Source organism: Eurytemora carolleeae, unplaced genomic scaffold (genome assembly GCF_000591075.1).
Source record: "Eurytemora carolleeae unplaced genomic scaffold, Eaff_2.0 scaffold667, whole genome shotgun sequence".
In the NCBI taxonomy this organism is placed as follows: domain Eukaryota; kingdom Metazoa; phylum Arthropoda; class Copepoda; order Calanoida; family Temoridae; genus Eurytemora; species Eurytemora carolleeae.
In genome coordinates, this window is record NW_019396561.1 from 16,616 (window position 1) to 43,305 (window position 26,690).

A 26,690-nucleotide genomic window follows, 5' to 3' on the forward strand; every position below is an offset into this window, starting at 1 on the left:
CATTTCATTCAATAGTGATGATACAATATGCAAGTTTAGCAGCGTAAGAACAATTATACAATAAATAAATTCTGTATCTATGAGATGTTTCCAAAACGTTAGCCATGGAACAGCTCATAAACGTACCTATGTACATTGTACAGTACATGCCGTATCTATACCTTCAGTCAAACACCATAAGATCATAAACAATTAAATTAAACTACAATTTTTGAAAAAAACTTATTGTTTAAGAAGGATCGATACATTTTTTAATCGGATCGAAAGGTTCATTTCATTTTGATGTGGATCCGAATCCTGGATCCGCCAGGAGAAAAAACGCCTTGAACATTTCCTTAAAATTTACTGATTATTTTATACAAATTTAAAATTTTTAACTATTTTTCAACTTTTTCCTCTTTGCTCAACATTAATCCATTATTACCATTCAGAAATTTGAAATTTTTGTTATTAGTTAACAATTTGTTCTTATATAGAGCAAACTAATTAATTTTGGTTAATGCATGGATCTTAACATTTAACTGTTGATCTTTAGACAAAAATTGTGTAGGGTTAACCATTTGAGATGTAAAGCCATCCGAATTATAAAATGGTGAAAAAGAAGTATTCATGAGCTGGATCCGTTTACATTTGTAACTATAAATAAATCCACATCAAAACTATGGATTGCAACTTCGTAAGCACTGTGTAGACGTGTTAGAAAGTTTAACCAACTGCAATAACATATCATGATAGAAATTTGCAGACGTATACTTAAAATTATGAAAACTAAATTAATATTTATAAGTTTTAACTATCGGAATCTTAAACCCAGCTCTAAATGCAAGTACAATAGTCCTGAAAATGATACAGTGCACACGTAGATTATATAAAATCATATATATCTCACACTTAAATACAGAAAAGAATACTACGCAACAGAAAGACGAATTTTAATTCAATAAAAATAAACATTCAGTGTAAACATATTAAAAGCGATTTCATAAGTCAATAGTGGTATTAAAACCCCATAAGTATCATTTAATGTAGTCTTCCTTTACAGTTACAGTTTTCTGGTTCTCACTGTGTATTGTTTTGGAATTATTTACTTAATAGAAAAAGATGAAAACGCACGATGTTTTGAAATAAAATTCATGTCCAGGCATAATTAGGGCTGGGCAAAGTTCCTTTAACGAAATGGAGATTTTCGAAAATTGACGGAATATTCAGTTTACGAACGACAAAAGACATTAATTTTTAAATCGTTAACGAAAAAAATTAACGATTAGAAACGTTATTTAAAAAAGCTAAAAACGGTAAATTTCATTATTTTCTGATTAAAACTGCACGATTTTTTTTAAAAACGAAATATTTTGCCGTAAATACTGTAATACACCGTAAAAGGCTGTGCCGTTCAAGATTTTTCAACTGTTAATTTAGTAAAAACGGTATCACTAACGGGTAGATCCGTTAACGATTGTTGAAAATTTTCCGCTAACCCCGTTATTAAAATTGAGATCGTTAAAAAACGTTAATTTAAAAAAGGAAAATGCCGTTAACGGAACGAACATTCCGTTGTTACCGTTAAAATTAACGGCTTACAGAAAATTTTCATTTCTCAAAAAGCTGGAACGTGCACAGCCCTGCAGGCATAATAGTTTAAATTTTAATTGTCGTAACAACAAAATTTTACCATTAAAAGTTCAACTATTTAAAACTCTGTTTTGATCTTTAGAGCAAAATCCCATTACCCAACCTTACTTATACCTTACCAACAAAAGCTGAAATAGAAACTTGATGAGACCAAGAGATATTCACATAAAGTAATACAGTATGCTTACAACATGAAAAAAATATATTCATCTGCTACCTCAATATTTATTTCTAAAGAAACCCAAATTAAGTATTTAAACATTTTTTATTAACAGTAAGTATAGATTAACAGGCGAGCTGGGGAATTATATTTACTTTTATTTTAGCAACAAAAACTTAACCGTTGATACGCGTAGAAATGCTTTAACATTGTGGAAAATATATTGATGTAAAGGCATCCGTGGCTCAAGTTTAAATTGAATTTTTTATTTCAAATAAAATACAACAGCATTTAACAAGTCTGAAAAGTGAACATAAAAAGTCAAAGGCAAAAAAATTCTTTCATTTTCATTCGAACAAAGGAAAGGGGAAAACATGAATTTTATATACTTTTATTATATATATAATATACATACTTCTGCATTCGTTACGTCAACCTTTAACAAAGTTTGTACATTTGTACAAGGTAACACCCCAATAAACGGTAAATTCACAATATTTCTTTAAGGACACCAAGTTCAGCTTGGTATCGAGTTAAACGTATCACAAAAAAGTATTTACAAATCTAATTTGTTTAATAAAATCTGCTATGAACACAATAGAATCCTTTCGTTAGAGCAGACTTTAAAGTAGATCTTGTAGATTATAGAAAACAATCATTTAGGTTCTGACATGAACTAACCGATTTTTGGGACAACCTTGCATTTTATGTACCTCACATTTACCAATATGTTTTATATCAGAACAAACTATATAATCCTTTATTTGCAGTAACCGAACAAAAGCCTTGAATTCTATGTACACATGTACCTCTAAGTAATCCGTTTGAACATGTACAATGTACATGCTTGCCTTTGAGTAACTACTCCTAGTTCACGTACGCACTGTACATTCCTGCGTCACTTATTTTGCTCGCGTACCTGACTAGACCCGGTCAGTAGTAGGACCGCCGAGGATTGTTCTAAACAAATGACAAAATTTAAGCTTCAATTATAACACAATTTAACATTTATAGCTTTATTAAAAAAACGTCAATTTTATTACAGTGAGCACCATAAAACTGCAGAAAAGGAAGACGCCATTTGAACAATATTTTGTGTAGAAAACCGACTTTAAAAGTAAAAAGGTCTGTTTATACTATAACAGCACAGTGTCCAAAAAATAATAGCTGTGCTTCATTTTCATTGGACTATTTAAAATCATATATCGAGTCTAACAGTCGTCATCCTATTCCAACTTTTATGGGTCTCATGGTGAGTTAAATTGTATCTCTTACCAAGGGGTTGGGACGGAACCTGTAGGCCATCATCATTCGTTTTCTATACGTATCAAACTCATCATCATCCTCGTTTATCTCTCCGGGCATATCCATTCCCAGTCCTGCTCTCTCCAACCCTCCTCCTGACCTAAACTCAGAAACACATTAGATCACAGATCTCCGAGACGACATTGATAACGATCAAAACTACTGAACGGGTTTTAAACATAATTACAGGTGTAGATGCAGGCTTCTACTTTTTAGATGCATGGTGTCTTCTCAACCGAACTTTAGGAAACGAACCAAAGGGTTTTTGATCGCAAAAAACTACGATATTGATGACGTAAAATGGAACTAATTAAGGGTTACCCAAAAAGAAGGAGACTTTTAACGACCCAAAACTTTTAAAAATGAAGATCTAAAGGTTAAATCTATCTAAAACGTAACATTATAATGGTTTACTTAAAAAAAATTTCAAAAACAGAAACTGGTTTCCAATTAATATTTAAATTACGTTTGGTAGTCTTTAAAATCACATCCTTAGATTCGGTGGATTTACATGGCATTAATTGTACAAGGAATGAAAATACAGATCATTAAAAATAGGAAATGCGCACGCTTGGGCTATAACCCGGTCATAGATATAACATTCAAAATAACGTTTTTGAAGACCTAGCAAATAGACCAAGTGTGCACAAAGGATAGTAAACTAAACGACAAAGTGAGTGCTGGGAGTTTTTAACAGTCCAAGCACACACTATGAATCCTAAAAAGTAGTTAGGGGAAAAGGATCGATGCGTTTCAACTATTTAGCTCTTCATGACAGGGAGATATTAGGGATGCAGTAAATATAGGAGGGAATATTACATTACAGAGGCTTCCCAAGACCTTATATTTATTGCATCCTTGTTGCCTCACGTGATTCAACCTTTGAACAAATTTTATGGATATTTTTCCAAATTTAAAAAATATAACATATCATTAAAATCAACCTTCTTTAGGTTTTAAAAACTGAGTTTAGAAATCAAATCTAATAAATGTTTTTGGAGTTAAAAAATCCACAACTTCCTAATTATGTTCGAAAGTTGGAAAAAATAAATCGGTCTTTTGATATATATATATCCATATAAGGTATTTGCCATTTTCTGTTGTGCGCACATGCCCCGTAAAATTCCATAACAGAGAGGGGGATTGAATTTTGAAGATCCAGAAAAATAATCAAATTAGTATTTAATTAGGGTTAGGTTAAGCCACTTTCTGGGCCGAGCGCTGCGGCTAGGACAGGCTAGGGGGCTGAGCGCTGCGGCCACGGGTTAGGTTAAGTTATGACACTTTCCAGTCTGAGCGCTGCGGCTAGTACAGGCTAAAAGGTCGAGCGCTGCGGCCACATGTCTTACATTTAAGACCCCCCCAGTCTCTACGCAGGCATCCCACAGATATTATTTTTCTGGATCTACAAAATTCAATCCCCCTCTCTGTTTTGGAATTTTACGGGGCATGTGCGAACAACAGAAAATGGCAAATGCCCTTATATGAAACAGCACACTAAAAATAACAGAGATGTTATCTAACTATTATTGAAATAATTTCTCAACATAAAGGTTTGATTTGACATTATACTTTAAGGGGAGAAATTAAGACAATCTACAATATATAATCCCTGAATTCTAATTTCAATATTTTGTATACCAGGGGTATGTATTTTTGAGAATTACACCAGGGGAAAATGATTTTAGAGGAATATGGGACAGCAAAAAAGCATGTTTTTTCATTCTTGTCCAAAAAATCATTTATTTTCCCAAATACCGAAAAAAAATCTTTAAAAATGTTTGCGCTCCGAGCAACCATATACAACTTCTGAGGAAAACATGATCTTCTAAAGGGGGGGGCAATGATTTTTTAGGAAAATATACACCCCTGAAATACTTGGCATGCTTCCATTGGAAATGATAACAAATTCTCTGGGTTTATCGAAGCAAAATGAAAAACTAATAAATACATGGTTCATTATAAAGCAACTATATAACAAGAGAAGGGATCATCTCTTACTTTCCAATGGGGGCGGTAATCCCCATCCCCCCTGCTCCTAGACCTGCACCTTCTGACCAACCCATCCTCTGGAGCATCTTGAACCCGACATTGTCCTGACTCAGTTTATTCTCCTGATACTCAGAGTTGTCCCAGGCTGTCCCACTTCTCATCGCCTAAACTCGCAAATCTATCAAAATTTGGCGGATTTTTTAAAAATCTAAAATAAAAAGCCAAGTTCTTATTTCTTTGTGGTGTTCTTCAGTAACAAATAGGATACACGTAAAATATTAACCTAGAAACAATAAATAAACAAAAAAAAAATTGATGAATAAAATCGAGTTCTAAATAATCTCTTCCCAATATCAAATAACTGCAAGGTTTCTCCAAGATATACCTTCATTTTATTCATGAATTTTGAAAGCTCTTCCGGGGGAAGGAAATCTCCAATGTGATGCTTCCCCTCCACCTCGAGAGCAGCTGTTTGTTTTGCAGCTTCAGCAGCGGTCTTTGCCATCTCAGCGATTCTTGCCTTATGCTCCCACGTACCTTGATAGTTCATTTACATACATGCTTTAACACGAAAACTATATATTACATTATAAACGGAATAATAATATTTTTGGAAACTTGATCAAGTTAAATAAGGAAGAACTGGCCAGAGGAAGAGGCCCATCTTAAAACTGCCCTATATTCAAAACAGAACAAAAAATGCTGTCTTTCTATCGTACTCCTGAAACTCCTTAAAAAATAACTTACCACAAATAAAATTTATAAACGCCCTACAAATGGTAAAAAATACAAGAGAAATTTAATACACTTTATTTTTGTAAATAAAAGATAAAAAATCACAATCTTACCTCCTTCTGTATCTTCATCACTGTCGTACTCATGTTTTCGTTTCCCCGAGGCAGCCATAATCCGCGCAGCGGCCTGTTTAGCAGCAAGCTGGCCGTACACAACGGACATCTAAATTATTATCAATAATGGACTGGGTTTAAGACCAAGGATCCGAGGATCCGCAAAATTGTGCAGATTTAAATGTGTGGATCCGCAAATACAAAGTGGTCAAATATAAATAAAATATCGAAGATCTTCATACTTAAACAAAGTTGATTTAACTTTTCTTGTAGAGCTAGGTCAATTTATTCACGGAACGGATCAAGAATCTAGATTATCTGGTTTATTCATGAGTGTATTTAATCTTGCAAAATAATTTTTTCCCCTGGAGTTGGGTATGTTTGCGCTGAGGGAATTTATTTAGGGTTAAATTCGCAAAACTGAGGAAAATATATGATAAATGTTTGGATAATAAGTATGAAAAATATGAAATAATTTGCTTTTTGATGTCCAATTTTTCATTTTTCCCCCGAGTGCAGGGGGAAACTCTTCGAATATTCACCCCTGGTTTAGTAAATGAAAAATATTGACCTTCAGCTGATCCTCGCACTGCTTCCATTGTGCATCTGTGAGATTAGTTGAACCAAAGACCTTGACAGCGTACTGTGCTAGGGCAGGGTTCCCCTGCCGGATATCCAAGAGTTTAGGTCCAGGAGGGGCTTCAACCTTAACTACAGGGCCTCCTAGCTGGGTAGGGATCACGAGGCCAGGGGCACCTACATTTAGATACAACTATTTAGAACTGCGATCTTTGTATATACGAAAAACTTTTGTTGAATAGAATTCATTATATGAAAAATTCAAATAGTGGCCAGTTTGAAGAATATTATCTTTTCATTTGTTCTTAAAATTTGACAATTTTCCTTCCAATTTTTTTCCAGATTTAATATTTTTAAATAATTAACACATCGCACGTTTTATAAAATAGGAAATAAGGATGAATCTACGGGGGGAAAAAATAATAGAATGTATGTTTTTAGTATCAATTTGTTCAGTAAAATATCTGACCTATGGAGGGAAGTGAGGTAAGTACTCCAGGTGGGGGTAGAGTGTTTAGTTGAGGAGAAGGAGTAGGTGTCTGGTCTCCCCATCTACTTTTGCGCTTCCGAACAGGTTCTAAATACAGAAATATGTCAATACTAGGCTATAAGGGCCATCTTCTATTTCAACTTTCAATTGTTGCTCAATCTTTCAGTTTCTTCTCATCGATAAAACTATAAAATTTTACAACAAAAAAAACTTTGTTGACAATTTATTGTAATTTTGAGCATACACAAACCTTCTCTGGGGTCGAGTGAGGTCCCACAAAAACTTTGGGACCGACCGGTTCAGCCGTTTTGACATTTATCGGTCAAAAACAAACAAGCATACAGACAAGCAAAGTTTATTCAAAATATATAATCTTAAACAAGACGTTCTTATAAGAATAGGAATAGCATGACCATTTTAATTCCAGAAGTCAAGTCAAGTTATTTAGAGTAAACGAAAATGCTGTCTTGTTATCCTGCAAAATTGAAATGTCTCTGACATTTCCGAAAGATGAGCAGTGCACGGAATATATAGTTATTCAATATTAAGTTTTCTACCCCCTTCCCCTCTGTTTATTCTCTCAACCTACCTGCAGCTGGAGCTGAGGCTTTAGTTGAGCTCCCTGGTTCATCTTTCACTTCAGTTTTGGTTTCGTCGAAACTCTTCTTTAACTCTGCAACCCTAGCCCGGTATTTACGGTAGAGGTGACCTGTTCGTTCAAACAAAAACCTAAGAAAATTAGAAGTTTTAATAAAAAACTTGAAAGCGACCGCCAATGTAATTCACGGCTGCAAAATCCAAGAGTTAATATTTAAGCTTTTTAATATGATGTCAGAACTTTTGTAGGAGAACGTGATTTTCTAAAATACGCGTTTAAATTCGATATACTTAACAGAAATTTATATTATCGCAATCTCTCATTGGCCGAGAGTAGTGTGGCTTCTTACTGGTCGGAACTTTAGAGATATCCAAAAGTTAACTAGTCTTCCTGAGTAGATTAACGATACAAAAGGTTAGACCTCTGAGGGCGAAACTTTTGTGTCGTTCATCAGTTTTTCCCCTGTGATAGAAATCCTCGACTAAGCCGTACATTCTACACAAAAGTTCTACCTCTGGATAATCTTCAACCTTGGCAACTTACTTAAGCTCTGGTGTAGATTTGTTCCTATCCCTGGCAATATCCTCTAGATCCTCCCCGGACACTGCCACCATGCTCGCCAGCTCCTCCACCACACTAGGCAGGGGACCATCTGCGCTACAAACTGGATAAAATTCACAAATTGTAATGAGATCCAAGAATGTAAAGATCTGTCAGGGAGATATTCTATTATTTATTTACGGTTTGATTTCTAATATTTTTATCTTTGCAACTTTATCGATAGAAACAACACAAAATAAAAAAATGAACCATGATGAGTGCCACCTGTGTACATGTAAGTCTTATTTCGAATTCTCCTCCCCCCAAGCAGTTAGCGCCACCTTTGAGCAAAATAATGTTACCTTGTTGTTTGATGGTAGGTTTATAGTCTGGACGTGTTGGTGAGTAGGATTCAGATTCTCTTCTACTTTTCCTCATATCTATATCTCTAGGCTCTACCTTAACCTCCTGTTTGATACTGGTGGAAACCTTGTCATAGTTTTCAGATTTATATCCGTAGGTTTCAGGTTCATGTTTCATATCCTCCTCCTTGATCAGGGTTGACCGGTTCGAGGATTGGGACGAGATGTGACGATCCCGAGATCGATCTCTGTTTCTAGATCTTTCTCCGTCTCGGGAATTTCTGCTGCGGGACCTGTGCCTGTCACGGGACCGGTCTCGGCCTCGATCCCGGCCTCGGCCATACTTTCTATCTTTGGAATTGGATCTCCGTCGATCCCTTCTCAGACTGGATGTATTTCTGTTCCAGTTAGAACTACTGGATTCATTACCCTCTAAAATATCAAATAATATTTGTAATTGTTTATTTTTCATTTTCAAGATTTAGAATCCATATCAATTTAAAGTTAAATCTACCTTGTCGCTCGGAATGACTAGCATCTCCGTCGCCGAAGTTCTGCGCGATATTCTTAACTTTGGAGAGTGTGTCCCCCCACCATTGCGGAGCATTCTTATCATTTTGATTCATAGGAGGTGGATATGATGTATTCACAGTTGGCGGAGGTTGAGTGCTAAAAGGCATCATTGAATGTGTGGTAGAAGGCGGAGGGATTGACATGTTATGATGTGACGGTAAGGAAGTCGAGGTGGTGGGTGGAGGATGGGATATGACAGGCGGAGGATGAGAAGGAACAGATAGACCGACGGGTCCAAGAGGCAGCTGGGGCGGAGGTATGCTCAAGGGTATACTAAGCGGAGGCTGGTTGAGCATATGCTGAGGCTGCAAGGATGATGTAAGAACGGTCTGGGTCGGAGGGAATGAAACCATGGCTTGAGGTTGGCTCAGGTTTGAGTCCGAGTTTGATATTGTCCCGTATCCTTGCTGCTGTACATTGAACTGTACAGGGGGTAACCCTGGCGCCATACTTGTCATTATATGAGGGGGAGGATGGACGGGAGGAGGCTGAGGGAGGGATTGAGGAGGCATTCCTAGATGAAGAAGGGGTCCTCCCATCATTGGTAGGTGAGAAGAATGAGTTACAGGAGCAGAAGTGTGCATAGGTAGGACGGGTTGATGCTCCGGGTGTATCTGCATAGGGAGAGAAACTGAAGGAAGTAAACCCTGTGGGGACGGTGGTGGTCCATGTATATTAAACTGTATCTGCTGTGAGGTGTGGGGCTGTGATGGCTGAATACTAGGAGGTGGTTGTGAAAGATCATATTGTTGTTGATGTTGCGGAGGATGGTGTTGAGGAAGGAAAGGAGGAGGCTGGTTCAAAGGAGGACCTTGTGGCTGAGGATTCTGGCCTCCAGGAAATACAGGATGAGGTTGAAGTCCTTCATATCCCAGAGGATTGAACCCTTGGGGGAGACCTAGTGGAGGTCCTTGTAGTCCAGGAGCTGGAACTGCATGGATTCCAGGTAAGGGAGGTCCATGTTGGTGTAAACTTAATCCTGGACCCATGAATCCAAGAGGGGGTCCCTGTGGAAGACCAGGGGGAGGACCCTGCTGCAAAGCATGCGGAGGAATTTGTTGTATACCCGGAGGTTGCCCCTGTTGCAAGGGATGTTGATGCAGGCTCTGAAGTTGGCCCAGTCCTTGAATTTGAATCTGCTGCTGCTGCATCTGTTGATGTTGCTGCTGCTGCTGCTGTTGTTGTATCTGTTGCTGTTGGTATCCCTGCTGGAGTTGTTGTAAGCTGTTGAGAACCTGAGGTTCTCCCAGTAAGTTGTAGGAGCCAGAAGCAGGTGATTCTTGGCGGGATCTGGCAGTTGAATCATAACCTTGAGAAGTAGGTATTTGATCCGACCTCTTTGAGTTGTTCTCCGGCAACCCTATCCCGTCCCGACTACTCGAATCACCGTACTTTCGCCAAGAGTTTCCTAACAAACAAATTTAAGAGTTAAATCAATTTTCTGAAGAAAAAAAACTTTCATGTCTCTTAAATAAAACTAATTTTTCATTCAAACCAAGAGGAAGGAAATCTCTCTACCTGGAGTTGACTGATTGGACGCATTCTCTCCACCTCCTGCATCTGATTTCTTTCCCTTCAGTCCCCTAAATTTTAATTCATCATTTAATTCTTTAAAAATTTTCAAATTTTTATATTTTTATGTTATAAATAATTAGAATAAGATTGTAATAAGCCAACAAGTGTCAAATACGTATTTTAAGATAAGATAATGTATAAATAAGATAAGATAATGTATAAATAAGATAAGCATCCAAGCATTATCCAGTAAGTAAATATACTATTAACAGAAAAATGTCAAGTGATGCAAGCACTCCTATAGATAAATAGATAGATAGAGTATAGTTAGTTAATTAGTAAATACACTGTTCATTCAGCTGTTAAACTCAGTAAAAACGCAATTCGTAAATGGAACTCTGATATAAAAACATTTCATATTTTACGCAGTGCCAATAGATTTATTTTCTAAGTTAGAAAAGCAAGTTTTGTTTTGAATTGCGAATTATACTCTAAACGGGAAAATGAGATTTGTACCCAAAACGTGACAACGATTACAATTCACGATATCATAAAAATTTGAAAACATGACATTGTCTTGAAAACAGTCAAGGGTTTTAATATTAAAATTTAAAAGATCAATTATTATTTCTATTTCCTACGCTGTGCTAAAAGTGAGTCATAAAATACTGTTCCCTGAAATTAACATTTTAATGTATATTGCTTATAGGACGGGAACAGCTAAAGTTAAATTTTATTTCAGAAAAAATGCTGGTTCCGATATTTTTTGGAGTATGCATCTATATCCTTGCACAATGGTTAAACATATTCAGGAATAGGAAGAAAAATATGATGGACATACCCGGCCCTACCCCACTACCTTTAGTTGGTAAGTTTGCAACAAAAATTGGTTTTTAGATGTTGAGAAATTTGAATTTATCAAAATAAAAAGTTCTAACAGAGAAGTTGTCAAAAAAACCATGCATTTTATAATTTCCAGTAAGAAAGACAGTAATTAAATCAAGCAATGGCTTTAAATAAAAAAATGTTCAGGAAATGCTTTGATGTTTTCTGGACCGTCCGAGGACTTCATGCCTGTTATAACGACCATGATGGCCAAGTATGGACCTGCTGTCAGATTTCATCTTGGAACCCGGGTTAATCTTGCGGTATCCACACCTGAAGCCTTCGAGAAGATTTTGTCCAGCAACAAACAGATCACAAAGGTAACATTGAATATATTTTAACTAATTTAAGATTTAGTTATTTAAATTTTTTTGTTTTCAGGGAGAAGATTACAGATTTCTCTCGGATTGGTTGGCAAAAGGACTTCTTACCAGCACTGGGGCTAAATGGCATTCCAGACGCAAACTTCTAACTCCCGCATTTCATTTTAAAATACTCGAAGATTTCATGGAGATTATGAACGATCATTCAAAGATTTTCTGCGACATTCTTAGTGCAAAGGCTGATGGACCTGCTTTCAATATTTTTCCTTTGGTAACGCATTGTGCTCTAGACATTATTTGCGAAACAGCCATGGGGAAAAATATTAATGCCCAAAAGGACAGTGACTCTGAATATGTCAAGGCTGTTTATGAAAGCTCCGACTTGGTCTTTCAAAGACAGAAAGGTCCTTGGCTCTGGTCTGATTTTGTGTACAAGCTCACGCCTGCCGGGGCTAAGTGGAGGAAATGTATCTCAATCCTGCACTCCTTTACCAACCAAGTGATTCAGGAGAGAAAACTAGAACTTCAGAATGATGAAGAAACCAGAACAGATGATCTAGGACGAAAAAAGAAAATGGCCTTCCTTGATCTACTTATAAAAGAGTCTAAAGGAGGAACTGTCTTGTCGGACGAGGATATTAGGGAGGAAGTGGATACATTCATGTTTGAAGGACATGACACTACGGCTACAAACATGACCTTCACCCTCTACATGTTTGCTACACATCCAGAAATACAACAAAAATGCCAGGAGGAGCTTGATCAAATATTTGCTGGATCTGATAGGCCTGCTGAATCTGCTGATCTTGCAAATATGAAATATCTGGAGTCTTGTCTCAAGGAATCACTCAGGTCACTTCAAAAAGCCAATATAAAATAAAAACAATTTCAAGTGACCCTCCATGCTGAAGTATGAATTATATATCAATGTTTTATAATTTTGAAAACTGATCCTTTTCTAATGGATCTTTAATAAAGTGACTTGCGCATTTCTACTGGAGGGAAACATACAGGAATTAAAAACCCCTTTTAAACATAGAAAAACGAAAATATCTTCCACATAATCTAAGGTATTAAGGGTGGTGTTGTCTGGCATTGGCAGCTTTGCATGGAGTCTCACTTCAAATTACGCTTACAGACTCTTTAACGCTAAAATTTTACTTTTCTACTTTAGGCTTTATCAGAGCGTTCCCATCATTTCCCGAAAAACTGGTAATATTAATTAATTGATTAAAAAATAAAAACTGAATCTTTAAACAATTTCTTTTAATATTGTTTAGGTGAAGATGTTGAAATTGAAGGCTACAATGTTCCAGCCAATACAAATGTAATCTTGCTCCCGTTTCATCTTCACCGTAATCCAAGTATCTACCCAGAGCCTAACAAGTTTGATCCTGAAAGATTTTCTTCCGTCAATCCACAGAAACGACATCCCTATGCATATGTACCATTCTCAGCCGGACCTAGGAACTGCATTGGACAAAAGTAAGAAATTTTTATCTATCTCAACATGTCAAACCAATTTATTTATTACTTTTCGTGGAATTGAAGACGATAACATGTCAGATATAGTCCGGTTTCTGTTCGTGCTGTGATTCTTTCTATTTTAGGTTTGCAACCATGGAAGAAAAGATAATGATTTCTTCAGTTCTAAGAAATTTCAATCTTAAGGAAATCAATGAATCTTCCTTCTCGAATTTATTTCTATTTTTAAGGGATTGTATAAATTTTTCCAAAGGATCTTTAAAAGTTCTAATAAAAGGTGATTCGCCTTAGAACTCAAAATCAGAGAAAAATAATTTTTCTTTTTCACAATATAAGATAAATAATAAATTGTATCTAATTTGCTTTCCCCTTCTGATTAGCTTTGATCAACCATTCAGATGTCAGGTTGATTTATTGATTGCACAGAGTGATGTGAAAGTGGAAGATATTCCTCTGCTAGCTGAGGTTATCCTCCGACCAAAGAATGGAATTTTCGTCACTCTCTCACCAAGAAACTAGGCCTACCCAACTCATCAGAAGCATAATTTTTTCTTATAACATCACTATTGTGAAGCATGGGTTAAAATATTTACTTGTTAAACAATGAAGAAATATTTTAGTAATGTAAGGGGGGGTTTTCTACAACTGAAATTGTATCAACTTCAGAAAAATAAAAATAAACTATTTTCGGCAAAAAAATTTCTAAGTTACCCTTAATGAGTTTTAACACTTGATTCGAAAAATATTACTTATCTTTAAAAACAAATAATGTGTTTTTGTCCTGACATTTACATAAGACAAAAATACGCAAATTCTTTTTGAAGAAGATTCAACCATTTCAAGACTGATTTCTTGAAAGAAAAATGTATTTATTTTGATAAATAAATTGATCTTTGGATAAAATATAAATTTAATGTTTGCTCCTGTATACAGTACGCTTACGTAAATAAATAGTTTGCATACTTAGATAAGTTAATTATTTATGTGATCAATAATTTGAACCAGACATTGGATGGAAAACAAGTCTAGTCATTCTAACAAGTTCTATGTTTGGGGACACAGGGTTTGTTGAATTTTAATGTGTTAATGTGTTTTGTAAACAAACTCAATTCGTAATTGCTCAGGCCCAGCCCGCCAGAACTCCTCAGTAATCCCGAGTTTGTTTTTAAAAAAGTTTTTTGAGCTGTCCTGACGAACCAGATCGAAAAAATGTAAACAAAAATCCTGCCCCCCCCCCCTCTTCAGTTCTTAAACCCAGTCCAACAGAACTTAACTTCCTAAACAGCCTTTATTCCTTGATTTTGATTAACCACCACTTCCTTATTTATAAAAAAGTTAAGATAAAAACTATTTCATATTTACAGAGGAAGTTGTGTGTTTTTAAATGGAGGTGTTTTAAGAATTATTAATAGCTTGGGGAGATTGGAACTTAGTCGGTACTTAACGCTTTTTTGCTTCAGGGATGAATGTATTAAATTTTATCTTTAAAAATTCGCAGATTTATAAAGTTTTTATCAGTGTAAAGTTTCAATTTTTTGTAACAATTCAATTTTGAAGTTTTTTTGGGGGGAACAAAATTATTTAAAAAAGGAAAGAACAAATTCCATAAATGAAATCCCGTTTAGTTTTATCTAAAGAGCATCTGAATTTAGTTTCTTTTTCTTCTTTTTTAAATTATTTTTGCAAAACTTAAATCGATAAAAAGTATCAACTTCTACTCAAATTTGTGATGGTCCTAAAAACTGATTAAAAATGAATGATTAATGTAGATTCTCATCAAAAAACATAAAACATAGAAACTCACAACTTGCTTACCATCGTTTGCTGATACTCATAGAAATAGGCTTTCTAGGTTGTCCCGCCAGTTTTTCCTTCTTTTCATCGGACGCCATTTTAGCCTCAATTTCCCGCTTTTTCTTCAAAATCATCTCAGCTTGCGTTGTCATGGCTACATCTCGCCTCTCCTTACCTGCATTAAATATTTTCATAATTGTCAATTATTTTCCTTGTTTGTTTGAGGAAACCTAATGAAATTCTTTGCACAATATTTTGCAATGTGCATGTGCCAAAAAATTTCATCAATAACGTGTTATTGTAGACACATTTCCCAGTATGTTCTGGTTACCACTTTATACCATGTCTATTGTCTAATTACAGGATGTCTCATATCTTATAAGATAGTTTATAGCTTTTAATTGCGATTTCGGGAACTAGTCCGAAAATCAAAAAGAATTAATCATTTAAAAAGCTTATATAAAAATTTGCATGTTGAAAATACTAGGGGTTTCAAGTATTATGTCTTTATTCGAGGGTTAATCCAATATAATATGGAACGTTCAAAACATAACGTATTTATCTTGTTCTGCATTATTAAGATTTACCTTCTCCAGGAGGCTTGGAACTCTTCCCCCACATGATTTTAATCCATTATTTTCTAAATATACAATATATATTAGTTTAAATAAATTTATTCTATGATTTTTCTTCTGTAGTACTTTCCCAGTGCTGTTACATAAATGGTAGGAAATTTATATAAAAATACACTATGCCTATGGGTCAATCATTATCTAAGTTCAGGGATAAAAATCTATTGTAGAAAGTTTATCTGTCCTAATTTATGATAAGGTTCAGGTTTAGAATCAGGTTCGGGTTCAGTTTTCAAGGTTTACTCCGTACTAGACTCTCTGCTAGAACCCGTACTCCTTCATCACGTTCCCAGCAATAACCAGCCTCTGGATCTCCGAGGTTCCCTGAAATAATTTTAGAGGTTAAGGTTAGCAAAAGCATTAGACTTAATGTTTCTTATTTAGCTCCCAGTATTTTCAATTATAAATTAATTTAACTAAACCAAGAAATGAAACCTATCAAGAATAAAACAATTCAACAAATGCCTGAAATGAAGTAAAATCAAAACCAGAAATTGTCAACTGTCATTTTACTGTGTTTAATGTTTATGAGAGATCGTCCTAAATTCGTCGAAATGATACTTGACATAACAATTGGTTATGATTATTATATTGACAAGAGATTAAACGTTTACCTCGTAAATTTCTGTAATTCTGGCATCTCTGTAATTCCTTTCAACACACATATCAGATACGTATCCCATTCCTCCTAACACCTAAAATCATATCAAATTATTTTCAAAAAAATAATAATTGATAATAATTAAATAAAAATAAAAATAATGTTTAGAATGACAAATTCTACAAAATATTATTATTTGAGTAACTAATCATAAATAATCTTTATTTTTCTTTCATATTAATCTCAGGTTTCTATGTTTCAAGAAAAAAATGAATTTTGGCGGGTAGAATTTTTTTCCAAAGCAAGAAAGAACAAAATAGATGATTTTAATCTTAAAGAGTTAGTTGAAATTACATTTCAAATTCCTGAAGGGGCTGGACTATTATTGCCGAAACTCGCAGTAATCGGAACAGACATACAGAATAAACATGACAACTTTTTATAGGATTCGTTCGTTTTACCTTATTTTACTAATATGATACTTTCATTAATAATTCCAAGGTAAGGAAAGGCAATAAGAGAATTTAGTACTCAGTGTGCAACAAATTCTTTAATTCACAATGAACTCATTTTCGGTGGCTGTACGAATGTATAGTGGTTGTTTGTCAACAAATGCATCCGAAACTGGACTTGAACTGGAACATGAAATTGAACCAAGTATTTAAAGATTGGGAATAAACGGAAAAACAAACATACAGGCAAGGGAAATATATTTAAATAGATCTGCGTTAAAAAGAATTGAGCCCCCCCTCCCCTCTAACTGCCTTCTTTGCATGACCTGTTCCCCCACCATGTTCATGTCGGAACTGTAGATATTGTTTCGAAATAAGCCTAATTAGATTGTTTGTTAACAGACTGCTTAAACCAGTTTTTATCCCCCGAAACCGAGTTCATTGTGTATTTCCGATTTCTTTTTTGTACAGTAAATAAATTCTCCTTAAGGCCCACCGTTGGATATTTCTACGTGGTCTACTTTTTTGTACAGTAAATAAACTATCCTTAAGGCAAACCGTTGGATAATTCTACGTGGTCTACTTTTTTGTACAGTAAATAAATTCTCCTTAAGGTCAACCGTTGGATAATTCTACGTGGTCTACTTTTTTGTACAGTAAATAAACTCTCCTTAAGGCCCACCGTTTGATAATTCTACGTGGTCTACTTTATTTTCTGTTTTCGAAATTACAAGATTATCAGATATATATACAGAATTCAAATTTAATTTTTAACAGTGCTTAGGATCCGGATCCGTATCCAAGGGATAAAATAACAACAGAAAACTGCAACAAAAAACTTTTTTACTTCTAAAACCCAAATCTGAACTTTTGAAAAAAAGAAAGATTATGAAAATTTCCTCATTTCTGAATGGTTAATAAGTTTTAGAATAAAAATAAAACAAAAACTTTAAACATTATCTTGTTAAAAAAAATTCAGTAAATCCTAAAGAAATGACCTGGATCCGGATCCGCATCAAAATTAAATGGATCCTAAGCACCGATTATAAGTCTAAAAAATATCTTTGAATTTTAAGATAAATAGATGATGATACACCCTTTGTTATCATATTGCAATAGATCAAAGACGATCTTAACCTCGTCTCTCAATTGCTATGTTAAACGGGACTTAAACCAGTACCTGAATAGCTTGATGAGCGACATATGTAGCAGTTTCAGAGCAGGCAAGCTTTGCCATTGCAGCCTCCTTGGTGAATGGTTTTCCAGCATCCTTCAGAGAAGCAGCTTTATACATCATCATCTCGGACATCTCTATCCTAGAATCATCAACAATTTAAATGATGATTTTTACAATTATTTACAGTTTAGTTTTTGGTCTTACTCAATTTTACAAATTTTTCTGATTTTTCATGGTTTCATGGTTTTTTGTTTGTAATTTTCGGTTTCCAAAATGGTATGATCTTTTCGTGACTTCTCAGATAATATATATAGATATAGTTTATCTTTGAATATTTTGAACTAGCTTGGGAACCCAGCTTAGACTGGAGTTTTCATTATAAATAAAGTCAACCCACTCTACTACCAAGTTCCCGGTCAAGGGGTTCAAAAGTTATGATCAGACATCCAAACAGAGAAATAGAGATAACTACTTTATATATGCCAACGTTCAAGCTTTGACCCAACAAAAGAAAATACTTTCGAATTGTGAATAAAATGGTTTAACTCACCGTAAAGCCATATCTGCAATCTTAGATTGGATCATCTGAAGTTTAGAGATAGGAGCACCAAATGAATTACGTTTAGCTGAATAGTCGACAGCCGTGTCAAATGCATTTTTAGCAATACCTTAAACAAAGTTGAAAATAAGAAAAGGGGTTTATGTTTCTTATAATAATTTTCTCACATTTTTGACAAAACCTGCGGGTTTTTTTGTAGGGGGGATTTTGTAAAATAAATGAAAAATGTTTAAAGGAAGTTTTTTTTAAATGAAAGAATTATTTCATCAATTACAAAATACAGAAGAAAATCCTACCTAGAGCCTGTGCAGCGATACCTATTCTGCCGGAGTCCAAGGTTTGCATGGCAATCTTGAACCCCATCCCCGCCTCTCCCAACAAGTTCTCCTTCGGGATCTTACAGTCCTCGAAGATTACGTTGCTGGTGGCGGAGGCCCTGATCCCCAGCTTGTCCTCCTTCTTTCCAAGGCTAAGTCCCTCGGTGGGTTTTGGTACGATGAAAGCACTGATCCCCTTGTGCTTCTTGGACTTGTCCGTGGTAGCGAACACTACAACCCCTGACGCCTGGTAGGAGTTCGTGATCCAGGCCTAAATGAAAAAATAAAACTTAATAATTTCACTTCGGAATTAGTCTTTACAAAAGTTGTCTCTTCCAAATTTATGTTTTTGAAGTTTGCCTGTCAAAATGTATCATCAAAATTTGTCAGTCCAACATTTGCCCGGAGTTTGTCTCTCCAGAGTTTGTCACTCCAAAGTTTGTCGGTTCAAAGTTGGTCTCTATGAAGTTTGTCCCTCAAAAGTTGGTCTCTCTTAGTTTGTCTCTCCAAATTTTATCTCTCTGAAGTTTGTCTCTCCAACTTTGTCTCTACTAAGCTTGGTTTGTCTCTCCAAACTTTATCTCTCCAAAGTTTGTCTCTGAAGTTTATCTTACTTTTTATCTGTTGCCATTTTTTTTTCATAATATCAAATTAATTGTTTTATGTTCACATTTGTTTATAATAATGAAGATATTACTAGTGTTAAAATGTCAATAAAAACCAAGTTTCACTTATAAAACTGTACAATTGAATAGCTTTAAATAAACTTTAGACTGGTATTTAATATCAAATTGTTTTATGTTCACATTTGTTTATCATTTGTTTATAATAATGAAGATATTACTAGTGTTAAAATGTCAATAATAAACAAGTTTCACTTATAAAACTGTACAATTGAATAGCTCTAAATCAACTTTAGACTGGTATTTAATATCAAATTGATTTATGTTTACATTTGTTTATAATAATTAAGATATTACTAGTGTTAAAATGTCAATAATAAACAAGTTTCACTTATAAAACTGTACAATTGAATAGCTCTAAATCAACTTTAGACTGTTTTTTGATTCTGAAATAATAAAAATTAAATCGAATCTTAAAATAAGGTTTTCCCGTAAAAATTAAAACAAAAATGTTATCCCACAGGTCTGCTATGTCTTGATTATGCTAATTGTAATTAGTCTCATCTTTGTTTATATATTTCCTTAATATATATTCCATATATTCCAAGCATTCATGAATCAGACTTGTTTTTACTTATACATATATTGAGAAAGAATATGTTTTATAAAATTGAGTACGTCACCCCATCTCTCTTCAACCCCCTTCCCCTTATGATTAAAGGACAACAATGACGATTATTCTCTCAGTAGTGTTCTCAACATTATTGAAATCCCTTAAACCTGAATTTGAGTAAAACCTGTAAAATACAGTGTTTTCATGGAAAAACAGGAATTTCATAAAATCATTATGAGAACATAAAATGTTTACTTAAAAAAATATTTAGCTACATTAGTATTCAAATATTCTACGCTGAATATCTTTACACAGTTACAAATTTCGTTCGTACAATGTACTGTAGTGTATGTACACTGTACAGTGTATGTACAATGTACAATTAGTATTCAAATATTTTACGTTTGATATCTTTATTTATACAGCTACAAATTTCGTTCGTAAAATGTACAATGTATTTAGCAATTAGTATTCAAATATTTTACGTTGTATATCATTATTTATACAGTTACAAATTTTGTTTGTACAATGTAATGTAGTGTATGTACAATGTGTAATTATTACAAAACAGTAGATGGATTTGAACACTACGCTAACTGTATCACTATGTACATTGTACCATGTGTATTGTGTATTACCTTTGTACCGTTTAGAACCCAATGATCCCCTGCATCTGTGGCGGTTGTACTTGCGGCACCTGTGCAGTACATAATAATTTGTTTAAGTTTAAATGAACTGTAGAAGTAATTTCAAGTGACCTGCCATTTAAGATTGCCATGTCCGATTCACAACCGTAACCTTTCGCTCTTTATCTCCGTTATAATGAGGAAAATGTAGTCGTTTTTCTCGTCTCGGTCCCATAAATCCGCAAGCCAATTATACATGTACATTGAGTTTGAAAATAATATCAATCAGATAGAAAAATTAGGTTATCTCATTCTTCCTTGATGAAACGAAGAAAATAAAAAAAAGTTGGAAATATGACACGTGACTCTAAACCTGGAGAGTCAAGTTTGAAATTACGCCGTTAGTCCCTTTATGCTTAACAAGATTTAAACTTTTTAAACTATAATTAAATATTATAATTTGTCAAGTTTGAAGTTCCTAATTAAGCCTTTCAAGATAATTATTTAACTCAATAATATTAGCAAGGAGGGGCCTTGGCTGATCTATCGTTTTTTGATACAGACAGAGACACGTGACCACTAGACTGCACTTTCATTGGCGGGAGTTCTTGTGACGTAATACAAATAATAATATCATCAATTATATCTAATAAAAAAAAAAAAATTTTTTTTAATTTTTAAAAAATTATAAAATAATAATTGGAGAAAACCTAGGTTACAATTAGGAACATCAGTTATAACTTTCTATCGTCGCGATCAAGAGCTTAAATGATTATCTTTCAGCCTATACCCCCTTTCATTTTTCCTTTACAGTCCCTTTAATACCGGTCATTTAATGTATCATTACACCCTCATAAATTATATCCCGAACTTTGCGGAGCGTTAAGATACAATGATAAAGTGTTATTTTGTGGGATAATGTAACAATGGGAATTTTTCAGAGCTACTGCTTCCGTATGTAACAGTTATTATGAAATATTAGATTCAGGGGTAAATATAACAGTTACTATAAAATATTAGATTCCGGGGTAAATATAACAGTTATTATAAAATATTAGATTCAGGGGTAAATAGTTCAAAGCACTGACAGAATTTCGAAAAAATAAGGTTTTTGGGGGTAAGGGAGATTTTTAAAAATTCTCATCGTTCGTTTCCTCCTAAAACCATTTAGTTTCCCTAATTCAACGAGAAAAAAACGAAAAAATATGTTCCTGCTTCACAAATGAAAAATTAATTTTTAAGAATATTTGCAACAATGATATGTTTTCATCAAATGTTTGAGGTTGAGTGTAAAAAAAGGGTTTATCCCTTTTTTACCCCTTCCCCCCCCCCTCGCAATAAAAAAAACTTTCGTTCTAAATATTTTTACCTGCGTCACTTCCATTCCCTGGTTCGGACAAGCAGAAGCACCCGATCTTGGTCCCGTCAAGGAAGGGGGTCACCATGGACTTCTTCTGGGCGTCATTCCCAAAGTATTTGATCGGACCGAGGTAGAGGGAATTGTGAGCGCTCATTATCACTCCAGCGCTGAAAATAACGATTCATCTTTCAATCAGAAAATTGTCTTAAACCCGTTTTTTCAAAAGGAAAAAACCGACTTCAGTAGTTAACATTTTTTAAGATCCCCCCCATTATGGGACTGCTTACGTATATATTAATAATTCTCCGTTAATAGAGTTGCTTGTCCAGTTCACAACGGTGCCCTTAAAACCGCTCTCCGATTAAGAATGAATGAGCAATCAATATTTTAATCTTTAAAAATTTTCAAATAAAGTTTCTCTACCAACGGACTTTTGTGGCTGGAACAAAATGGAGCAAAATTGTGAGAGCACTCTCAGGTGGAATAACGACTCAGATAAATTTTCGAAGGGTATCGCTGTGAACCGCTGCCCTCTTTACGTGAGGGTCAAAAGTACAACAACAACGCCTTAAATTCCCTTTACCCACTTTTTTTCCTACCTAGCACAGCCCCTTGATATTTCTGTGAGAGCTACAGCATATGCCAGGGAATCCAGTCCAGTTCCTCCATATTCTTCAGGTATATCAATACCCATCAAACCTTACCAAACAACCAGATTTTTAAGGAAAAGTTAACGTCTATTTTAAAACTTTTTAAATGGAGAAAGACCGAGTTTAATTAAGATAATAATTCAAATCCAGCAAGCGTATTGCATACAGCATACTCTAGTTTGTAGTGGTTTACAGGGCGAGTGTTAAATAGTGGTTAAATAGCAGTTTTTTAACATAATCCTACAAAAGCCGAATTTCCAAATTTACGCTTAAAGTTCCAACGCTTTAATGTTACATGTTACATTTGTATTCATTGTCCGTTCTGTATAATTAAGTTAATTAAAATAAAAAGTAAGTTTCATACTGTGTCAGATGAATACTTCCTATAACACAACATTCCCCCACCCCCCTTCTAAATAATTGTTCGGCCCACTATTTTAGGATAAAATTAGGGTCTTTTATCGCGGAATTAGGGAGATCCAATCATTTTAAGGGAATTAAAAATGAATTTCTAAATTGAACAAGTATCAAAAAGATGGTAAAAACTTAACATCAAAATTGGTTTTATCATTTCTCTCAACAAATTCATAAGTCAGAATCTATATATAAATTTGGCTCGTCTGTCTGTTTGTCTGTTTGTTTGTCTGTCTGTCTGTTTGTTTGTATCCAATAAACGTCAAAACGGCTGAACCAATCGGGCCCAAATTTTTTGTGGGACATCTAGGGACCCCAGGGAAGGTTTATGAATGATCAAAATTTCAAATATTTGTCTCCATCAAAATTCGATCTTCATTAAATATTTGAAAATTTTTAAAATTCACGAATTTTTTCGTGAAAATCCGCGAATTATTTTTGTTTGTTTTACGATGTACACAAAGAGAACATGTTCACAATTAATTTAGAAGATGGGCGCGAATCGCCCTCTAAGGCTAGTTTTAAAAAAATATGTATCCTCAAGCCGAATTTAATGAATTTGAACAAGATCGCTGAACTAACTACCACCAGTTCAAATCTTAAATCACCGAATTAAAGTTAAAAATTTCAGGATTTGAACCGCTGTTAGGTAGTTCAACGACCTCTCCAATTCCAACTCCAATTCTCTACGTTTTGTTTAAATTTTCTATAAAATCTAGTTTCCCTAATTCTCCCATCTTGTGAATTTGTTCCTCTGGATATTCACAGGTTTTATCTATTTTACCAGCAATGGGCCACAGTTCATTTTCAGCAAACTGTCTAGAATTATAATTAAATAATAATCAACCTTTAATCTCAGAAATCTGTGCCGAACCCTCCACGAAAATTGCGACCAACAGACAGAAACCAATTTCCCGTTGATAAATGACACAAGTCTAATGTATATATCAACATTTATCTATGTCACCACCCAACTGCACACCATCAGTCAATAATCAATTAACATATTATAAACAAACCCAACAAAACCAAAATTGTGATTTTCGAGTTTCAAATCCAGATATTGAAGACCAGATATTGTTTGATCTACTTCAAGAAAGGGAAAACCAATTATCATTGAAACCTATGAAGTCCTGAATTTTGCTAAAAATTAACCCCACATCAAATTTCAGTTTTAGAGAAGGGGGGAAGGGGTGGGGAGCTGTAGTATAAACATTCTAATCTAAACCATTATATCTAGGAGTCTAGGATAAATAGAAAACAGTGGAATACTTATCGTCTTTCTTTTTATTTAATAAAATGTCTCCCTATGATTTAAGAATTTAAACTGTTAAAATTACAATATAATTTGTAATTTTAAGAGATAGAGATGAAGTAGTAGAAGAAACTAAGACTATTTCACTGTTTTCAGATTACCACTGCATGAAACGAAAAAAAATTACAAACAAATTACAAACTGCAACCCGCAAATTTTTGATAAAATGTTTCTGAAACCACGAACCTGCAGGTATCCTTGAGCATCTGATGAGTTTCCGGAAGATCAGTGAAGGTTGCTTGTCCATGGGAAGAAATAGTTCGTGAACTAGGAGCAGAGACCAATCCTGGGATATTATATATTATATATTATCTGGAGCCAGGTTCTGGTTAACTTGAATAGTGAACTGGTTGAGCCTGGAATGATACAGTTTGTGGGACGAACTTTTACAGAACGACATTTACTACATATATAAGTTGAATATACTAATTACCTTTTAAAAATGATTTTTTAGTCATACTTAAAGTATGGTTTAATACAAACAATATCTAATTTTTGACTTCAGTGAAACAAATCATAGAGAACAATCAATCATATTAAAGTTATTTTTCAGGCGAAAGATATTACCTACAAAATGACGACATGGCCTCAGAACACTTCTTGTAATTCCCGCCATTGCCATTTTGTCTGAAATCATTGTAAAGTTACAAAGATAGTTAAAAATTGATATGAAACCATGAAAGCGTAAAAAAAACTATGAGTGTTCGATGATTCGCGCGATGAGGTTCGGAGATCAGAAGTTTATTTTTTTCCGCTCTTCTTGATCCCGCCGGAGACGAGAGGTCCCTTGCCAGCCGCCTTGGTTGCCAGCTCCTTAAAATATAAGCTTATGTCAGAGATTTAAATAATAATCATATTAAGAAAATAAAAAATAAGGATAGCTTGAGTAAATACTGAACACAAAACAATCCTATTAAAAAATTGGAATAAAAATTTGATATTTATATTCTTGCTTACGATCCATTTAATTTTGATGCGTATCCGGATCCGGATCCCGGATCCACACTGGAAAATAATGGATCCGGATCCAGGTTATTTCCATAAAATTTATTGAATTCTTTTAACAAAGGAGAAATCTAAAATTTATTGTCTTATTTTTTTCGCTTATTTTTATGAAAAAAACCTAATAAACCATTCAGAAATTAGAAAATTTTTATAATTTCTCTTTTTTTAATAGTTCAGATTTGGGGTTTAAGCGTAAATATTTTTTTTCAGTTTTTTTGTTGATGTTTTGCTCCTTGGATCCGGATCCTAAGCACTGGTTTAAACTATACCATTATGAATACTCATTAAAAGAATCTTTTAAATTCAGGCCACAGTTACTTTGAATTATTAAAAAAAGTAATTGCGTTATTTGATGAGACGAGTATTTTAGGCTGAATTTGCAACCAGTTTTGTTAAGACGTCCGCAATCTGCATTGGTAAATTAATTAGAATCTAAAATCAAAAACCTTTAATTTCTTCTCCTCTTCTCTCTTCTTGGCCAGGTGAGCCTTATCATCATCATCCAAATCCTATAGGTCAAAATATATCAAATACTCTAACTATTATGAGATTAACAATTGACTCTTAAATCAACGTTTCACAATTGAAACATCGGTTTATCATCTACGAAACAATCAATACAGACAAGGTTGAGCATGGGACTTCAAATGACCCGGCTCGGACTAAGGTATGATGTTGGCACACACATTTACTATAGAACGCTTTTATGACTAATAATTATAATAATAATTATCGAAGAGTTGGTAACTCCCCGACATTGATACTACAAGCAAACACGCAAACAATTATAAGCCGAGTTAAAAGAATTATCTTATTAATATAATCTATTCATGATATGTTCAAACCTTGGCGTCCTTCTTGGGGGCCTTCAGGGGCTTTTTCTTTCCACCTTCGCGTCCAGACATTTTGATTTAGGATAGTTGGGCGGTTGTCTGAAAATTATATGTTTAAATAAAAAAATAAATCATGATTATAATATAATAGTTCTTTCCTCAGACCATTTTTATAATTTATAATTACATATTTAAAAAAAATTAATTAATATTATGGAATTAATGATTTGCATAAGGTGCGCGGTTGTAAATAAAAATGACCCCTGATCAGAAATCAGCTGTTTTCAAATTTAAAATCTACGGATAAACTTTATTATTCGTTTACTAGCATATTTGGATATTAAACATGATGTAAACCCAGCTTGAAGCCATGACACTGTACTAGGCATCACTGTAGAGCGGGATGAGCACTGAAGCTGCGTCTATAAGGAG

At 34.3% G+C, this 26,690-nt stretch overlaps 3 protein-coding genes across 6 annotated transcripts; 1 reads left to right on the forward strand and 2 right to left on the reverse strand.

Moving 5' to 3' along the window:
• Positions 1–1,843: 1,843 nt before the first annotated feature.
• Positions 1,844–15,754, reverse strand: LOC111705528 (arginine-glutamic acid dipeptide repeats protein-like). 4 transcript variants are annotated; one of them, XR_002766031.1, is made up of 15 exons: positions 15,669–15,754; positions 15,103–15,256; positions 10,598–10,662; positions 9,021–10,487; positions 8,507–8,938; positions 8,148–8,268; positions 7,596–7,735; positions 6,986–7,093; positions 6,509–6,693; positions 5,938–6,046; positions 5,475–5,626; positions 5,099–5,253; positions 3,068–3,197; positions 2,506–2,752; positions 1,879–2,228 (listed from the first exon to the last, which is right to left on the reverse strand). XR_002766031.1 is itself a non-coding variant. In XM_023478110.1 (14 exons), the coding sequence occupies exons 1-14, from the start codon at positions 15,700–15,702 to the stop codon at positions 2,726–2,728; spliced, it is 3,279 nt and encodes a 1,092-aa protein (XP_023333878.1). In that variant the 5' UTR covers positions 15,703–15,754; the 3' UTR covers positions 1,879–2,725. The 4 variants fall into 4 exon arrangements, 1 of the variants encoding a protein (XP_023333878.1); XR_002766030.1 differs by having other exon boundaries at positions 2,490–2,752; XM_023478110.1 differs by having other exon boundaries at positions 1,879–2,752.
• LOC111705531 (cytochrome P450 4C1) lies at positions 11,307–13,986 on the forward strand. Its single transcript, XM_023478114.1, has 7 exons — positions 11,307–11,462; positions 11,627–11,799; positions 11,861–12,654; positions 12,977–13,014; positions 13,083–13,287; positions 13,413–13,473; positions 13,714–13,986. Exons 1-7 carry the CDS (start codon positions 11,342–11,344, stop codon positions 13,804–13,806), a joined length of 1,485 nt encoding a protein of 494 aa, XP_023333882.1. The 5' UTR covers positions 11,307–11,341; the 3' UTR covers positions 13,807–13,986.
• Positions 15,718–26,381, reverse strand: LOC111705532 (short-chain specific acyl-CoA dehydrogenase, mitochondrial-like). The gene is made up of 13 exons (XM_023478115.1): positions 26,271–26,381; positions 25,872–25,934; positions 24,988–25,233; positions 24,607–24,706; positions 23,830–23,924; positions 22,641–22,740; positions 22,051–22,208; positions 20,694–20,752; positions 18,799–19,090; positions 18,494–18,611; positions 17,947–18,082; positions 16,328–16,408; positions 15,718–16,037 (listed from the first exon to the last, which is right to left on the reverse strand). Exons 3-13 carry the CDS (start codon positions 25,055–25,057, stop codon positions 15,975–15,977), a joined length of 1,272 nt encoding a protein of 423 aa, XP_023333883.1. The 5' UTR covers positions 25,058–25,233; positions 25,872–25,934; positions 26,271–26,381; the 3' UTR covers positions 15,718–15,974.
• Positions 26,382–26,690: the final 309 nt, after the last annotated feature.

Bases quoted from the DNA above. Each gene is read 5' to 3' on its own strand.
- LOC111705531 (XM_023478114.1), top strand. From the start codon at position 11,342: ATGCTGGTTCCGATATTTTTTGGAGTATGCATCTATATCCTTGCACAA. The intron at 11,463-11,626 runs GTAAGTTTGCAA...AAAAATGTTCAG, and splicing joins TACCCCACTACCTTTAGTTG to GAAATGCTTTGATGTTTTCT. The intron at 11,800-11,860 runs GTAACATTGAAT...TTTTGTTTTCAG, and splicing joins GCAACAAACAGATCACAAAG to GGAGAAGATTACAGATTTCT.
- LOC111705528 (XM_023478110.1), bottom strand. From the start codon at position 15,702: ATGTGGGGGAAGAGTTCCAAGCCTCCTGGAGAAG. The intron at 10,663-15,102 runs GTAAGCAAGTTG...ATTAAAATTTAG, and splicing joins ATGAGTATCAGCAAACGATG to GGGACTGAAGGGAAAGAAAT. The intron at 3,198-5,098 runs GTAAGAGATGAT...TTCTGAGTTTAG, and splicing joins ATTACCGCCCCCATTGGAAA to GTCAGGAGGAGGGTTGGAGA.
- LOC111705532 (XM_023478115.1), bottom strand. From the start codon at position 25,057: ATGATTTCAGACAAAATGGCAATGGCGGGAATTACAAGAAGTGTTCTG. The intron at 18,612-18,798 runs GTAGGATTTTCT...ACTTTGTTTAAG, and splicing joins TATCGCTGCACAGGCTCTAG to GTATTGCTAAAAATGCATTT. The intron at 16,038-16,327 runs GTAAACGTTTAA...AAATTATTTCAG, and splicing joins GAATTACAGAAATTTACGAG to GGAACCTCGGAGATCCAGAG.